General features: G+C 39.3%; 1 protein-coding gene across 1 annotated transcript in view; it reads right to left on the bottom strand.

Moving 5' to 3' along the window:
• Positions 1-16306, bottom strand: part of fndc3a (fibronectin type III domain containing 3A) — a 250225-nt gene that overhangs the window by 31016 nt on the left and 202903 nt on the right. Inside the window, 4 exon segments of the mRNA XM_034168451.1 lie at positions 10295-10381; positions 14770-14944; positions 15096-15220; positions 15296-15349. Of these exon segments, the coding sequence (XP_034024342.1) occupies positions 10295-10381; positions 14770-14944; positions 15096-15220; positions 15296-15349 (441 nt within the window).

The following is a 16306-nucleotide window of genomic DNA, read 5'->3' as shown; positions in this document are numbered from 1 at the left end:
TCTGAAATAGATCTGTTGATGAAATAAAACTTTTCAGCTTGTTAAGATGATAACTCAGACAATAAATACTATCATCTTCCTACTTTCCATATTGAATCATCATGTAACTGGGATGAAGTGGTTAAAATATGGTTGATTTTTCTACACTGGATAAGGTGTAAAAGTTGGTTAGTTTCGCCTACTTAACAGATTTTAGGAAAAGCTGATCAAGATTATATTTCAGTAGAGTGATTAATAATTGGATTTATTGTTGTGTGATATATTTTTGTGTGGTGTTGGTTTGATATTTGTGAGGGTTGATTCTTTTCTGTCTGGGGGAAAGAAGAAAATTCAGATTGACTGCTTCAATTGAACATTGCAGTATTTGGCCAGTCTTGCCTCAGTAATCATGAATGAGCTACTGTGGAACTGACCACTTAGATCAATGAGTTCCAGCGGGTATTCATGAACTTGCTGGAAACAGGCTCATTTAGGCAATGAAGACTTTGGGTTATAAAACATTTCTATGAATCAGTTCCCCAGTATACATATTAAATACTGCTAAAAGATTGAAAAATTGTCGACTGACTGATCCACTAATTATTTTTGATGACATAACAGACAGAAGGGAGCAGTGGTTGTGGTAGATTCTCTGAGGACTATTAAAAAAAAAGTCTATCAGTCCACTGTAATTAATAGTTCCGTTGAGTTCTACGTGTCTACATGTGTGTATAATATGTTGCGTGAAATGTAACAGATCTTCTTTTGGACCTGTGGATGTTTTTTTTTTGGGGGGGGGGGGGGGCAGTTGTGGGATTCTGCTCCTGGTCTGGGGTATTGGAGGAGGAGCGTGTATACACACAGCTGCTGAGGGAAGCTCTAAATGCTCACTTCCCACCTCCTCCTCGTCCTCTCCCTGCCGCTCCACACCCCCACCGCTTGAGAAATTGAGAAACACTGCAGCGATGTTTTGTTGTGCTTTAACACATGAAACACAGGGGTTTTACATGTAATTGCTTACATGTAATTGATACTAGTGTTTTAAAAGTGTTTGTTACTGTTAAATTTAGAGAGATGTTTATTTGATGTAATCAATTCCAGCTTTAATGTTGTTTTGCATTACGTTGCATTGACTTTACCAAATACATTCAGTGTTCTATTTTTTTGAAGCGTGGTTTGTTTTGGAAACAAAGTGTAATTTATCACTCCAGCCGAAGAGCAGAGCAGAAGGTTGTACAGTGTGTGAACAGTAGAACTGGACTGATTATTGTAACATGTTTATAGTGCTCCTGTTAGACGCATTAATGTTGGTGAGGGTGAACTGACAGCAATGTAGAAGCAACAAATAATAATAACTCAATACTTTGATCATCCTGTGTTCCGAATGAAATAATGTGAACTCTCATGAGATGCAACTAACCCCTGCTGCAAATCAAACAAGAAGCTGCAGGCTTTCATAAAGCATTGATGACCAATGAAGTGCTTATTAATTATTAGTTGATGTATGCAGATTAAGTTAGGCCTTAAAGGATAGAGATTGTTGGACAAATTTTCACATGATTATTGTCCATCCTGACCCATAGTTATTCCTGCAAACCAAACATTGTTTAGGTATCTGATTCTGTCATTATTTCTATTTATTATTAGTGTTTAAGCATTGATCAATCCAACAGATCTATTCTGGGATAAACTGCTAAAAGATACTTCAATTCACTTTCAATGAACCTGCATGTTTGATGTTCTGTGCAATCAAAACTGTTTTGACATGACACCTCTTAATGGGTGTTCCCCCACCCCTTGGAACCCCTGCCCAGTATGGAAGGCTGCGAGTCCATGACGGGTAAGATCCCATCTTAAACCCTGGTACAACCTAAGGCAGGCCCAGTCACGATTACTCGACCTTGTCTCTGTGATGCTCTGACTCACTAGGACATGAGGATATGGCACTGGGGTACTGTGGCGGGGTCAAATTTGACCGTATGCCTATATGGTAGGCAGTGTATTGATCTAATTGGAGTATTGGATCATTGACGAATTGATTTGTCATATTAAGATTGGCCTGCACGTAATAATCGATATTAATCAATGTTTATCATTCATCCAATCAATCGATTTTTGCGTCACAATGTCCACCAAACCGCTGACGGTGTGTATGTCTAATCCTCAAACAAACCGGTCCTACCCCGAAGTCTTTTCAAGTGAGCAGCTGTCTTAAGTCATGGACCATGTCCCGTTTCTACGGCTGGGATGGTTGGACTGGTTAATACTCATTTTGTGACGTTTGGATTTCAGGCATATGCAAAACATTACTGCAGAGCATGTTTAATTTATGCAAAGCATAACTCACAGGGGAATGAGTGGCTATAGCCCCGTTTACACAGACGGTAAGAGCTCCTGGAAGCGTCCCGGAAGAGTTTTTGGCCGTCTTAAGGATCAAACGCCGTTGTTAACACCGGTACTAGGGGGCGTGGCTTAGTTCCGGCTTTACCGGGAATCATCAAAAAAGTTATTCAACATGTCGAATAATTCCGGGAGCGCTCCCGGAGAAGTTCCTGGAGTAACGCAGGATTTGCCTGGATAAATCCAGTGGTACACAGGGCATTATCAGCGGCAGCAGAACACCGCCGTAAAGGATAGAACTGGGTATTAACCCCCGTTGCCTGACGTGTGCCGGATGCTACGGCGTCAAAACGCCGCTTTATTTGGCGGATTTAGCGGCGTTTTATGCACGTATTTGCGGCTAGTACGGCGCTCAAAATGCCGGCGAAATGCTCCGCCCCTTTCCACCGTGAAAACAGCCAGAACTACCGCGAACTTCGGTCTACGTACTACCCGCCGACAAAACCGTCTATGTGTAACCTGGGCTTAATACGAGGAAAATTTCCAACACCTCAATACCTGTTCCAAATAATCCATATGGATTTTATTGAATTGAACCAATGTGAAGGGAAAAAAAAATATTGCCTAGGATTGATTGATGCATATAGCAAATGGGTAGAGGTGTTCCCTGTTAAACATGCAGATGCTCTGACAGTTGCAAAGATACTTTGTAGAGACATAATCCCAAGACATGGGATACCTGAAACAATGTACAGTGATAATGGTACACATTTTGTAAATACAATCATCCAACATTTGACAGAACATTTGAAAATAAATGCAAAAACACATTGTGCTTATCATCCTCAAAGTGCAGGTTTAGTGGAAAGAACAAATGGGACAATTAAAAGTAAGCTCAGAAAATGTATGGAGGAAACAGGAAAAAACTGGGTTTATTGTTTGGATTTGGTGAAACTGTACATGCATATAACACCCAACTCAGACTGGCCTTACGCCATTCGAAATTTTGTATGGCAGGCCCTACAGAATACCAGATTTACAGAAAATAGCTGGGCCTGATAGTGAGGATGAGGGATTAGTTGATTATATGAGACGTGTGTTATCCCGTAAGAATGTCATACACGCTAACAAGATACCAGACTCTCCTATTTCTGTGCAGGGCCCTGAGAATCAGATCCAGATTGGCGACTGGGTGCTGATAAAGACTATTAAGAGAAAGAACTGGTCATCTCCGAGGTGGGAAGGTCCATTCCAAGTGCTGCTAATCACAACCATTGCAGTGAAAATCGCAGAGGTCATCTTGGGTGCATTTATCCCACTGCAAAAGACAAAGATACCTGAAAGATCCCGAATTAGACAAGGGAAGCGACGTGTAACAGTGTCGGCTGATGGCCTATAGGCGCAGCAACAGCTGGAAGCGCGTCATAACAGAGACAGAGAGTGACCAGGAGTGAACAAAGACAAAGACCAGAGGTTGAAGCAGATACCAGGGTTCTGAAGCAGATGAGTAACCAGCTGTGACCAAGGAGAGGCCTGTCAACTTGAACCAGGATCAGAAGCAGACGTACTACAAGCTTGAAATACAGCACTGACGTGACCAGACCAGGAGACAGAAGCAGACAAAACTGCATCTTTGAGAACGGGAGATAAGAGAATCCTGTTCTATTCCTGTGCACCTGTGTTTGAAGAAAACGTCAAGAACAGAGCACAGGACAGAGTACATGACACATTATTTTAATTCCACTTGCAGCATGCCTTACACATACTGATGATAGTACAGATTTATGCACTACAGCTGAAGGGAAATAACATAAAAAAAGTTCCAGATTCCCTCAGTCCCTTGCTGAACTGAACTGAGACTGAACTGTCACCTTCAGTCCCTAAGCCCAGACAAACTGCACCTTTTGAACTGTCACCAAAGAAAGAAGACATCTTTAAGATCAGAACTGTAGTTTCTCTCTGTCCCTTGAAAGACAAAAAAAAAGAAAAAAAAAAGAAAAAAGAAAAACACGGACAGAAGGAGAGAAATATCAACAGGTTGTTCAAAACACTGTATTAGCTATGGAGAGCTTTGCTGCCAGAGCAGGATGCAAACTTCGCACCCTGATGATGATTTTGACAATTATTGCTGTGATTGTGGCATTTACTGTGTGGTGGTATAAAAAAAAAAATAATATATGAACCATGTTACAATTCAGACCAGAAGAAAGTGATACCTTTATTCAAATCTGGTGAAAAGCATCTTTTTACTAACCATAGGACAGTGTCTTTCTAGTGTCACAATTTTCAAAGATATTGGAAAAAACTTTACAATAACAGATTGGATAAATTTATCACAACTTGCTTAATGATTGTCCATATGGGTTTAGATGCAATAGAAGAGATTAATAAACATGTGGACCAAAGGAAAATAGTGATAGGATTATTTGCTGACATAATGAAAAGAAAAAAAAAAAAAAAAAAAAAAGGCTTTTGACACAATCAATCACATCTTATTTCAAAAGATGGAGCTTTATGGGATCACAGAAGTGGCTTTGAATTGGATTAAAAGCTATTTACAAAACCGGAAACAGTTTGTTAAACTTGGGGACTGCTGTTCTTCATATCTGGACATCGTTTGTGGAGTTCCTCAGGGTTATGTGTTGGCACCAAAGTTATTCATATTGTACGTATATCAATGATTTATGTAAAGTCTTGGATCTGTTTGGAACAGTCCTCTTTGCAAATGTTACAAACTTATTTTGTACAGGGCATAATTTGCAACAATTACTAGATGATCTGGGATCAGAAATGATAAAGTCGAAGAGATGGTTCGATATGAACAAACTGCCACTAAATTGGTCTAAAAACTAAAATAATGTTATTTGGAAACCATAAAAAACATGGACGAATACAGTTAAACATATAGGGGGTAAATATGGAACCTGTCAAAGAGAACAAGTCGTCAGGTGTGGTCATCGATGACAGAATCAACTGGAAAGCACATATTTAACATAGTCAAAAGAAAGTATCAAAAAGTACGGCAATATTAAGCATGGCAAAGCACATTCTTGATGGTAAATCATTACATACTCTGTATTGCACATTGATTGCACCTTACTTGACTTATGGTGCAAGTATGGGGCAAAAACTACAAAACTACAGTACAACATTATTCAACCTTCAAAAAAGAGCATTAAGAATAATTTATAATGCAGGTTATCAGGATCATACCAATCCACTGTTTATTACATCACAGATTTTAAAAACTCCATGACATGATTTCATTTAAGACTGTTTGATGTATAAAGTAAAAAAAAAAAAAAAAAAAAAGCAAGTACCTCTCAGAATTCAAGGATATTTTATGCAATGAGACGGAATATATAATTTAAGGGGTTTGTATCGTTTTAAAAATTGCAGGCGCAAGGATGACCAGGAAATGCTTCTGTGTCTCTATTTATGGCCAAAAAATTGGAATAAGCTACCTGAGAAACTCCAATGATGTCCAAATAATCAGTTTAAATATTTATACAAATAAATGGTGTTCAACGGATGTGTATCTGATGTAAAACATTGAATTGTGTTGTATGATGAATGTGCTTCCTTTAAATTCTTGCTATTGAATGTTCTGGGGTAACTAGCTTACTAAGTATTGTGATTTGTCCTCTTGCTTGATCAATGGCTCAACGGATGATTTCCACCACAGTTAATGGTTTATTACTGGCCCGTTACTATATTGCGTAATTGCTATTGGATGCTGAATCATGTCACTCCATCCAAATGGGGCAAAATGATGGTTAGGTACACTGTAAGTTTATTGACGGTTCTACAGTGATGATGTTGAGAATGTAGACATTAAATTCGATAAACAGGGGGGAATAATGACAGGGTTTTCTATATATTAGCAATATTATCATCAAATATTAATGTCTTTACTTTGATGTACTGCCATTGATCTTGTTTTTGATTCAGTTCTCTATTTTCCATATATACATATATGCATGTGTGAGAGTTCATGCACCATTCTTCTAAATAATCACTCATTGTCAAAGCAGAAATATACACTGAACTGTTGAAGTAATCATTACAACTGCTCCCATGAGAAAAGTAACATTTGTCCTTTTGCTTAATGAATGCGCAGACTGTTTTGCTAGAGCTATGTTTTTGTCGGCCTTGTATTTCGGCCTTGAGCAAAGAATAACACAGCCTGTACACTAGTTCGAGGCTGGCACTGTAATGTTTCAATTTGAAGAACAATTACTATCTGTCTGAGCAAGACCACAGGATGTCTTCCAGGTGTGAAGTGATACAAATATGAATTGACGGAAGAAACGCAGCTGTGCCTTGTATATTGTTTTGTAATATGTCTGTGTGTAAATAAATTCAGGAGCAGAGTGGGCGGGCCCTTCAGAGCTGACTGACGGACAGTGACGAGGGGTCATGCTGGCTCTCGCTGATCAGGAAATGAAATTCAGTCTCTAGCGTGATCATTAATTTGTGTTAGTTAACTGAGTTGCTTTTTTTTTTTTTTTTTTACAGATTACAACTCTGACACTAGGCATCATTCACACTCCCATCCAGTAGATGGCAGTGCTCTATGCATTTTGACCCATCTATGGAATGGCAGTGTGAATGAGGCCCTGTTATATCACTCGGTTGTTGCTGAATCACAACTTAAATAGAATTTTCAGTTTTGCAAATGCTTTTTTTTAACAAATTAAAAAATGACATATTTTACAAATACACATTTATTTGTAAAACATATTTTTAGCTTTATTATTTTTATTTTACATATAATAAATCAACCAATCAGTGATTGGATGGAGGCTCAGTTTACCCATAATGCATTTCGGCATATGTGTGTGTTAATGTTCAAAACCTCAGAATTAGTGCATTATTTTAAAATTAAAAGATGTGTTATATTTTCACTTTGTACAAATGACAGACTTGACATTAATATAGTTAAACTATCCTGATTAATTTGATTTATAAATCGAAACCAAAAGTCAAACCTGCTTTCCTTTTGAGAACTTCGGCCTCATGGCTGGACCGCTGTATGCTGTGAATGGAAAATGTCTCTTTCTTACAGCTGTGGGCAGAGCGCACAAAGACTGAAGCACTGGCTCGTTGGTTGTATTGGGTTTGTGATCGTCTTTGATTCTAATTAGAAGTGTTGTGGGTGCTTATACTCAAAACTGGCTTGTCAGTAGCTGAGAGTGAACTGGAGACAATATATTGAAAGCTAGTGGTTAGCTGTAGCTTCCCCTAAATTTTTTGGTGGTTTATCGGTTTAGCATTATAAAAGCTAACTTTTCAGTAAGCTGATTAGCGCTTATCGAAGCTAACGTTTTGGTTAGCTGTGCCCACCGCTGCTCTACATGGTCTCATTACTATAAAAGCAAAGGATCAAATATTACCAGGGGTAGAGAAATCCACTGGTCTGAGGTCGTGGACCAGTTATTTTTGGTCTATGTCTCGTACAGGGGCGGGCAATCGTGCCATGAACGGGCGAAGCACTGCAGGTTTTCCTTGCTTCCAATCACCTCAGCAGGTGATTTCATTGACGACCAGGTGTTTTTGTTCAAGGGAGAAGCTCATCAGCAACCCACCTGCTGAGGTGATTTCGAGTTATTTCTGAATGATTGATGTAAATGAAGTCTAAGAACTAGTCAATGGCTATGTTTACATGCCGTTAATATTTGGGATAAGGTCTATATTACGGTTTCTGAATCATTAGGAATAACCCGTTTACATGCTTAAGCAGACAGAGTTACTCCTGTATAAATGGTCATTGGTATAATTTGGAATATCCCCATCTAAACAGAGATGCACGTCTTCCACCGGTGCTTGATTTGGTCTGGCGTTCGTGCAAATCTTGCTTCGTGTAACTTTTCGGCCACCTTCTTGTAAATGTCACTATCTCGGTACTTTCTACCATCAATAAAAGACATTATATTCATGTCTTTCACGGTACTAATGAAGTACTCTGTTTCCTCCTCGCTCCAAAAGTGTGGTGCTGTGCTGCCACGTCTGGATTTCCCCATGCTTGTTTACTTCTGCTTGTGGTGTCCGGTGGGTTGTGTGCGCCACATACAAGTAGTTGCAGTACTCAAAAGACCAAGATTCCTTGCGGATATTCTGGTTAGAAAAGGAGTAACCCAGGGGTCTTATTCGGGTTTTTAAAAACCGGAATATGAGCATATTCGGGTTTATGCGGGTGTTTACATGGCCGTGCGCAACCGGGTTATTGCTAATATTCTGGTTCTGAAAGGGTTATTGGCTGCATGTAAACGTAGTCATTGAGTTGGAAATATTCATGTTTTCATCCCCTGACATTTCTCAAGAAAACTGGCTGTAATAATGATGAATTCATTTTTACATTAGGAATAAACTGCCCTGTCCCAACCTTTTTTTTCTTGGTAAATGCTGCAGGCCTTAAATGTAGGAAAGGATATATATTAACAAATAAAATAAAGCTGACCACACAAAACATGAAATGTGTAGGTTTCATACAGTCTGCAGTAAATAGAAGTCAAAGAAAATGTCAGGATCATTACCCCCCCATCCCCACCACATATTTCATATGATCCCAACCTTTCTGCTTTGGAGATATAAGAAACAAAGCCAAAAGAACAATTAAAAAACATATAGTTGAACTGTATATAGAAAAACACTATAAGCTGTGTTATTATTCATTCATTTTAAAGATCAAATATGTTTTGTGGCTCTTGCAAATTTTATTTGTGGAAGACAGGTCAAAAATGGTTCTTTTGACAGTGGAGGTTGCAGACCCCTGACCCATTCATAAAACTTTCATCATACTAGTTTGATTAGCAATAGGTATAATTGTTGCCCCCCCCCAAAAAAAAATCAGAGATATTATAGAGCTCACGTAGCAAGACAACAGACAAGTGGATTAAGTAAGAGTAAAGGCTGTTTTGGCTGCATAAGACAAGCACAAGGCCAGAAATGACAGGAAAGCAAAGAATGAGGTGCACAGTACATTCACATGAAAGCAGAGGATCATGTAAAAAATAATAAAAAAAAAAAAAGTTGATAACTTTACACACATTCAACACAAAACGGAAACGTTCTATTATGCTATAGATTCACAAATACAATACTGACTGAATACATGATGTGATGATTAATGCTACACCGAGATTCACTGTCCAAGGCTCTGAGCTTCCAAATACCCGGGGCCACTACCTCGGACCAGGAGGTCCAGTAACAACATTGTTGCTATTGGTCCTGTCCAGTAGGCTCATAAAATATTTCTCTAACCCTGATTATTATCACAAGAATAACTCCAAAATCGACAAAATTCTAACTACAGAGCACTCAAATTCTACTTTAAATCATCTTTCTCACAGAACTAACTGATTGTTAATGACAGACTTGGAATCCACCTTAGAATATCATCAGCTTACAATGGATAAAAGATATAACCTATTATTCTTCAGTGCCTTGTAGCAGTCAGACAAGAGAGCAAACATTCAGCAGAGAGAATGTGACAAAGAGTGAAATTAATCAGGGAAAGGTTGCAAGGCAGTGACACAGAGACAGACTCTTACGAACTGCGGCCAAAAAGGCACCAAGCTGCAAACACTGCTTGACTCACTTCTGACTGGGGCCCTGCCTGTACCTAATAGCGGTGTAAAATGTATATGGACTTCATTTCTACAGCATTTTTCCATCTGCTGCAGACACTCAAAGGGTCTTTCATGATCATGCCTCATATTCACACACTCACACTGATGACAAGGTGCTGCCAGCAGAAGCAACTTGGGGAATAAGTATGTTGTGTTTATTTATGCTGTCAGTTGCACACCGCCCTGCTGCCAGAATCCTGCAAACGGATGAGTCATAGGGCTACTGCGGGCCTCAGCACCCTCCCTGTACTACGAAACCTGTCCCCTTTGCACACACTGAAGTCTAAATTAAACCCGTACATCATCATGTCTGCTCTGACTGCACACAACACAGGCTTGCTTACTCGAAACTTGTACTTGGTGCTCCTGTGAAGGTTCCTAACCGTGCAGGAGAGCTCCTCTCCATCGTAACTGGTCTGGAAACCATATCCCTGTGACAGAGAAAAATTAAATAAAACAACTAGGTGAGCACCGACTTACAGGACAGCAGCAGCAGCCAAGAAAACAAGGTGCTTTGTAACAGACATCTGCTATGGGGAATAGTCAACTCTAAAAAAAAAAAAAAAAAAAAACAATGAATGAATGAATAAATAAATCATGTTATTAATGGAAAGTACAGTAACTGCAGGCAGTCTGCTTGAGGCAGTACCAGCAGTAGTGGCACACAGAAAATATTCTGTGTGCCACTACTGAAACATCAAAAAAAATTTACATTTACCCTTTAGTTGATGCAACGAATGCCAACAATCAAATAAGAATGTACATCAATTAGGAAAATTAGGTCGCATAGTGCAGCAGATAAACAATCCTTCAAATGCTACCAAAGTTGGCATAAATACTCCGTAGACATTACTCTTTTGAAAAAAAAACAAAAAAAACAAAAACAAATGGCCACTTGAATTTTCAAGAGGCAACCAGGAAGGAGTCAACTGAAGAATTAAAGAGATAAAAATATAAAAACTTAATTTTAACTTTTGACTCCTGTACAAACTGAAATTAACCTTTGTCACCATTCTTGCCATTTTTACCCCATAACCTCCCCATAAATTCAGTCACATAGTCCAAACTATACCATTTTGTAATCTTTATGATCGGACAAATAACGTGGTGCTTGGTGCGATTTGGTGGTTGCATTAACATTTCCACGATTCTGGAATCTGTTGCACTAGCACCAGAGCATAAGTCACACCTGTCACAAAATGCCTCTTAAAGAAGATAAACCCAAATATAAGTCACACATTTTTCTGCATTATCAGATTGTAATTTGAGATTTTTGTGCACTGTTTGACATCTGCATTGTATGAGGGTAGATTGAGAAGTTTTGAGCATGACCCTGTAAAAGCAGGGCATGATGCTTCATCTTTTGCATTCGGAGAAACCGACATTTCTCGAGAATGCCTTAAGTTTTGACTTACTGGGTGCAATGTTGAGAAATGTTGGTTTCTCAGAATGCAAATGATGGAGAACCACACCATTATTGTAGTGTGCTTTCTGATACTGGCATTTAGTCTTTTATTATTAGAGTTAATTTGCTTAGTGCTTTCATTCCCTGAAAAGTCTGATATAAATAATGATTACAATATAATAATGATGATGATTTGGCTGGGCTTTCAGGAGTGGTTTTAGAAGGATTCTCCTCATACCTCTCTGGCAGAGGTTTTAGTATTAATATATCAGTTTCAGTCTGCATCGAGACAATTTACCTGCGGTACCTTGGACCCAATGCTCTGTTTTATATTTGCTTTCTTTAAGACAGATAATTAGCAGTGTCATTCCTCAAATAAAACAGCACATAGGTCCTTTAGCTTCTTCTGTCCCACCCTATGTGTGGAACCTCGCGTTATTTTTGACTCAGCAGTGTCCTTGGAACATCATTCAAGACACTTAATAGAAAAAAACCTGTTTCTTCAATCTCCACAATATTTCTAAATTGAAACCCAAGGTTGAATTGGAGATGATTATTCACGCTTTTATATCCTTAGTTAGGGAGGTGACCAAGAACCTGATAGTCACTCTGTCAGAGCTCCAACATTCCCCCTGTGGAGAGGAGAACTTTCCAGAAGGACAACCATCTCTGCAGCAATCCACCAATCAGGCCTGTATGGTAGAGTAGCCAGACAGAAGCCACTCCTTTGTAAAAGGCACATGGCAGCCTACCTGGAGTTTGCCAAAAGGTATCCGAAGAACTCTCAGACCATGAGAAACAAAATTCTCTGGTTGAAAGATTGAACTCTTTGGCATGAATGCCAGGCGTCAATTTTTTTTAAATTTTTAATAAATTGGCAAAAATTTCACCAAAAAAAAAAAACAACAACTTTTTTCATTTCATGTCATCAGTTTGGACTGTTGTAAGTAGAATTTTAAGGTGAAAAATGAATTTACTCCATTCTGAAATAAGGCCAAAGTGAAGTGCTGTGAATACTTTCTGAATGCACTGCATATTGGCATTCAGCCTAAAAATACCGGGATATGACGTTTGGTCTGTGTAGCCCAACCCTAGCTATAAGTAACTGAGCAAACTAAATACAAATATGGGCTGTTAATACAAATCAAACAATTCAGAATACAGACAGGAACATTTCCAAGTGGATACAATTTCACATCATATTTTAGAGAAAATCCTTCTCTGTTCTACTCCACTATGAAGCTCTATAAATGGTGATGCAACAGACAAAAATTGCACTTTCCCCAGTTTCTACAATCATAAGCCACAGGTTTAGAGAACTCTGTACTTCAGAAAGATTCACCATACTGTATCATATTGTTTATAGTTCTTAATCACTGATGTAAATAAAGTTCAAGACATATTCAGTGACTTGGAATTGTTCAAGTTTCCATTGCCTGACTTGTCAAAAAAAACAAAAAAAAAAAACACTGGCTGTCCAAGTGACAGATTTATAAGTGATAATGATAACCCTTACATTGTGTTTCACCAATTACTGGCGGCCTCTGAAAATGGAGGGACTACGAGGTCTGTGAGAAAAGTAACGGACCTTTATATTTTTTTCAAAACTATATGAATTTGATTCATATGTTTTTACATCAGCCAAGCTTGAACCTTCGTGCGCATGCTTGAGTTTTTCCACGCCTGTCGGTTGCGTCATTCCCCTGTGGGCAGGCTTTGAGTGAGCACTGCTCCACCCCTCTCGTCGTCGTTTCATTGCGAGGAAATGGCGGAATGATTTGGGCTTTTTTTCCATCAGAATTTTTTCAGAAACTGTTAGAGACAGGCAGCTGGAAACCATTCGAAAAATTTATCTGGCTTTCGGTGAAAATTTTACGGGCTTCACAGAGAATAAGGAGTGTTACTACAGCTTTAAGGACGGCCCACAATGGCGCACGGCGCGCCGCGCTCCGAGCCGCCACCGAAAGGCAGAAACCACCACATCATTTCTAAATGGATGGCTGTGTGGAGCCGGGACCATCGTGTGCTCTTTCTCTGGTTATCACAAGAGCTGGACATCAGCCATTTTCCGGCAGATTTCACTTTTAACAAGAGATTTTGTCATGGAAAGCCGCGCGGAGACTTCGCGCGTCACGACCGATTCGCTGATGAAGCGAGACAAAGGAACACCTCCGTTTTGGAGTGCCAGGGGACAAGTTGGGACATGCCTATCTCAGCTTTCAGTGCTTACCACTCGAGTGAGTATAAGAGAAATTGTGGAGAGCTGGGCATGTCCCAACTTGTCCTCTAACACTCCAAAACGGAGGTGTTCCTTTGTCTCGCTTTATCAGCGAATCGGTCGTGACACGCGAAGCCTCCGCGCGGCTTTCCATGACAAAATCTCTTGTTAAAAGTGAAATCTGCCAGAAAATGGCTGATGTCCAGCTCTTGTGATAACCAGAGAAATTGCACACGACAGTCCCGGCTCCACATAGCCATCCGTTTAGAAATGATGTGGTGGTTTCTGCCTCTTGATGGCGGCTCGGAGCGCGGTGCGCCGTGCGCCATTGTGGGCCGTCCTTAAAGCTGTAGTAACACTCCCTAAAATTTTCACCGAAAGCCAGATAAATTTTTCGAATGGTTTCCAGCTGCCTGTCTCTAACAGTTTCTGAAAAAATTCTGATGGAAAAAAAGTCCAAATCATTCCGCCATTTCCTCGCAATGAAACAACGACGAGAGGGGTGGACCAGTGCTCACTCAAAGCCTGCCCACAGGTGAATGAAGCAAACGACAGGGGTGGAAAAACTCACGCATGCGCACGAAGGTTCAAGCTTGGCTGACGTAAAAACATATGAATCAAATCCATATAGTTTTTGAAAAAAATAAAAAGGTCCGTTACTTTTCTCAAAGACCTCGTAGATATAAAAATGTCTCTAATTCCTAAAAGCATAATGCAATATTTGAGTTAAATCCCTTGAATTAAAGCTGGAAGGCCACACTCATTTGATTTCAAATCCATTTTGGTGGTGTACGGAGGTAAAATTTGAAAAATGGTCACTGTCAAAATACTTTATGTAACTGACTATAGATTAGGTCAGATCTAGGAGCACAAGCCTGTGCTGTGTGTTGCCACATTCACCATCTCATGGAACACCCCGCGTCTAGACTGGAAATCACCAAGGTCATCTATCCTCATCCTGAACATAGGCATTCCATTTGGTGTTGTTATGGATTGATCTCAGGAGACCCAACAACTGACTCAAGTACCATAATTGATGCTCCCTGACAACTGTCAATTTTTAATAAAACTAGAGCAAACAACTTTTGCCTTAGATTTTTTCTGTCGTCATTATGAGTTTTGACTGATCTGAAAAACTATATTTGAGATAGGCCCTTGATTAAAAAGACAAGCGGTTAAGAATGAGGCTGATGTACCAAGCATTCTTCATCCATTTCCAAAACATAGTAGATGTCATCCTCTTTCGGGGAACCAGTGGGCCTCTGCCACTGCAGACACAGCCAGGTCACTCCTGCCTTCACCAGCTCTGGAGGGAGGGGTGTTAATGGCACACTGCATGATGTGAACAGGTCCACCACTTCACTAAACTCACTGGAGGGGAGACAACAGAGGGTGGGGGTAAAAAGACAGGAAAGCATGAAAAACATGCCCAGGCATACAGATGGAGACAGTGAATGGAAATCACACCAACATGAGAAGTGACAATAGAGATGAAGATCAGAACCCAACTTCAGGTTCTTACCTTACACCCATGTCATTTTTGGCTGCAAGGCGGAAGGAGTATCTTGAAGCTGGTGAAAGCTTTGTCACTCTGTACTGCTTCTGAGGTCCATAATAGCACTGTTCGTACATCCCAGTACTTTTTCCCTATGATGAATAAAATCTTTAGTTTTGAAAATATACAAAACCATATTATCAATTGAAGTCAAAACATAAGAATACCTCATCCCATTGCAGAATGTAGTTTTGGATTTTGGAACCGTTGTCACAAGGAGCCTGCAGATATATCACACATTGTAATGAGACTGAATAATACTTTCAGAATATGCACCCTATGCAAGATATACAGTACTATACAAACATTTTAGGCACCACTGAAAGAAACATTCTGATACGGTACAGTTCGATGCTTTTCCCCGCAGTGGACCAACAAAAATCTAATTTCAAATAGAACATAAGAAACTAGAAGGCAGAGGTGGGACGTCACCATCAAGTCACTCAAGTCATGAATCAGCAAGTCCCAAGTCAAGTCATAATGACCACTAACTGCTTGCAAGCTGACTTGAGACTTGACACGAGACTTGCAGATTGATAACTTGACAGTGACTTCGTCCCACCTCTGCTAGAAAGTAACAGAAGCCAAGGAGACACTAAACCCCATTTTGTGGACAAATAATATGACAATTTCATTTACAATGGGACAGTTGTCAAATACTGTGGCAACAAATTTATGACATTGACAGAAAAAAGTTGTATTCTAATATATATATATATATATATACATATACATATACATATACATATATATATACATATACATATATATATATATATATATATATATATATATATATATATATATATACATACACACACACACACACACACACATAATTCCAATGAAGTTGGGACGTTGTGTGAAATGTAAATAAAAACAGAATGCTATGATTTGCAAATCCTCTTCAACCTATATTCAATTGAATACACCACAAAGACAAGATATTTAATGTTCAAACTGATAAACTTTATTGTTTTTTGCAACATGTTTCAAAAAAGCTGGCACAGTGGTATGTTTACCACTGTGTTGCATCACCTTTCCTTCTAACAACACTCAATAAGTGTTTGGGAACTTGAGTGTCATGATTGGGTATACGAGGTCTATTAGAAAAGTATCCGACCTTATTTTTTATAAAAAAAAACATATGGATTTGAATCACGTGTGCTTGTGTGAGC

The sequence above is a fragment of the Thalassophryne amazonica genome, chromosome 4, assembly GCF_902500255.1.
Source record: "Thalassophryne amazonica chromosome 4, fThaAma1.1, whole genome shotgun sequence".
Lineage (NCBI taxonomy): Eukaryota > Metazoa > Chordata > Actinopteri > Batrachoidiformes > Batrachoididae > Thalassophryne > Thalassophryne amazonica.
The sequence above is the reverse complement of the archived record's forward strand: the minus strand, read 5'-3'. Positions and strand labels throughout refer to the sequence as shown.